Genomic DNA, 2,500 nt, shown 5'->3' with positions numbered 1-2,500 from the left:
CCGCAGAGCAAGTATTACGTCACGCGGAGCGAGTGGCCGCGAGATGGCGCCTACCCGCCGTTCTGCGCCGGCGCCGCCATCTTGTACTCGAGCGACGTCGTGGCCAAGATGGACGCCGAGTCGCAGACGACGCCGTATTTCCGGCTTGATGACGTGTATGTGACGGCAGTGCTGCGGCAGCGGTTGGGTCTTAACATGAAAGTGTTCGAAGGAAAGCTGGAGTGGAGACCCAATGTCGTGCGTCGCTACATCGACGCGAAGACGAAACCGGACTTCCTGTTCGCACTGACGGCCGAGCCAACCCAAATCCTGTTGCTATGGCAACTGAGGCAAAGCGGCGCGGTATCGAAGGACGGTGGGCGTTGATCGTTTATGGTTTAAAATGAGCGACCGCGAGTGTGATTTCAAATCTTGCCGATTGCGAATTTTTTTACAAGCTGCGTTCACACGTATACACGGCCTAGCTGGTACCGTACTTAGTTGGTGCTAAGTTCGGGCTAAAATGCGTTCACACGAGATACACGAGATTCGAGGCTTAGCTAGCTAGGTATAATATAGACTGGTACCCGGTCGACAGTTCCACACGCTACCTCGACACCGTTAAAAATGTGGGGTATAAATAACATAACAACTCATATCTTTGCTAATAATCAACCAATTTTAATGATTTTGGTACCAATGGGTCCGTCTTAGAAATTGCTATCATAAAAAAATGTTAACCTACTTAAAAAGTCACTTAAGAGGTCACTAGAGGTCACTACAGATCAAAAGGTCATGTGACGGGCATTTTTCCTTAAACTGCAGTAACGATTGCCAAATATAAATAAAATGTTGCTACATAAGTTTGCTTATGTTTATTTTACCCTAGGGTAACCATATAAGGAGTCCAGTAAATATAAACTATTCATCTTGAAGGGCTAACCCATGGCAGCAAATGGAATAGTGAATGAAATCCGTGACATGATGACCATTCAAATTTCTGAGTAGGGGTAACTTGGGGTAACAAACTGCTAAATATCTTTGCCAATATTCTACCAAATTTAAAAGTTTTGGTACCAATAGATTCTTATTAAAATTTGCTAGCATACTGTGTTAGCACAAATATAATGTTAACCGCCTTAGAAAGTCACTACAGGTCAAAGCGGAAAAACATAAAAAAGATAAAACATACAAAATGAATTAATGTTCCAACATGAGCCACTGACTGGGATGGATAGCACATGTTGCTATAACCATGTGATATAACCACTACTCAAAATATACCACCACTCTATATAAATAGATTATCACATGATTTGGCATGGATATCAGTTTTAGGTGCGAGTTCAGAGTGCAATAACACGAACGAGTGAGCACATAAAACCATGTGATGATATATTTATTTCATTCTGGGTGCTATAAATGCGATTTTTGTAGCACTGTTATAGCTGATTGAGTGTGATATCCTGCACGAGCGTTGGTCCGACTCTGTCCAACAAAGCTGTTTGAGGTGGAACTTACACCAATGTCTGCAGATCAGCAGACTCTACCTAGCTGGAGTGGATTCAATGCCATGGTCCATTCATGTATACAAACCCTGACCAGTGTTGGTTACTGCCCAATAATAGATGGATCCCCAACAGAATCAAGTACAGTGTACACTGTCATGAAGAATGTGGAGGCCATGATGGCGAGCCTTGGCCAGGAAGACAGCGTCATAACGTTCGACCTCGCCATCTATGTCAAAGCCAAAGAAATACAATGGCGCCTACCAGAAGAGTTTGTCAACATGGTCATTCGCATGGGAGGCTTCCATGTAGCCATAAACTACCTATCCCTCCTGGGAAAGAAATATGATGGATCGGGAATGGAGGATCTACTTATCGAATCGGGAGTGTATGGTAGTGGCACCGCCTCACTGCTTCTAAAGGGCAAGTCCTACAACCGAGGAGTTCGTGCACATCGACTGATCATGGAAGCCATATTCCGTCTCCAGTGGCAAGCCCTTATCAAGTGGCTGTCAGACAATGATGGTGGTGGTGCAGATAAGGAAGCAGTGGCAGAGTACACCAGAGCCTGTAGAGAAGCTGTCCAGGAAGGCAAAGATGTCAAGGAAAACTTAGACAAGCTGACGCAGAACATGGTAGAGCTGGAACAGCAGTTCACCACATTCAAGAATGAGGCTCGCAGCAAATCTCACCTGTTCGCTTTCTGCGATGTTGCTATGGTCCAGCTGCTTCTCCAGTTCATCAAAGAGAGAGGACCAGTGACTAGCATCTACACCTGTCAGCAACTTCTGCCATGACACCCCACTTCTTCGCCATGGACAGGCCAAACTATTCCCGATGGCTACCTGTCTACATCACCGACATGAACCAGCTGTTGGAGACACATCCTGCCATTCACAAAGAGTTTGTCACTGGAAACCATGCTGTCAGCAGGCCTAGTCAGCCGTTTGCTCAGGTGTGGGCTGATATACCTAGACTCAACGACCAAGGGTGGCATCATCGGCATCAGTCAG

At 45.7% G+C, this 2,500-nt stretch overlaps 1 protein-coding gene across 1 annotated transcript in view; it reads left to right on the top strand.

Moving 5' to 3' along the window:
* The window catches only part of LOC106807867 (beta-1,3-galactosyltransferase 5-like), a 19,379-nt gene extending 18,952 nt beyond the window's left edge, over window positions 1-427 (top strand). Inside the window, exon 3 of the mRNA XM_014810357.1 lies at window positions 1-427. This exon is cut by the window's left edge and continues 607 nt beyond it. Coding sequence (XP_014665843.1) covers window positions 1-366 — 366 coding nt within the window. The 3' untranslated portion in view covers window positions 367-427.
* The last annotated feature ends 2,073 nt before the right edge of the window (window positions 428-2,500 follow it).

The sequence above is a fragment of the Priapulus caudatus genome, unplaced genomic scaffold (assembly GCF_000485595.1).
Source record: "Priapulus caudatus unplaced genomic scaffold, Priapulus_caudatus-5.0.1 Scaffold238, whole genome shotgun sequence".
NCBI lineage: Eukaryota > Metazoa > Priapulida > Priapulimorpha > Priapulimorphida > Priapulidae > Priapulus > Priapulus caudatus.
This window is presented reverse-complemented; position numbering and strand designations above follow the sequence as displayed.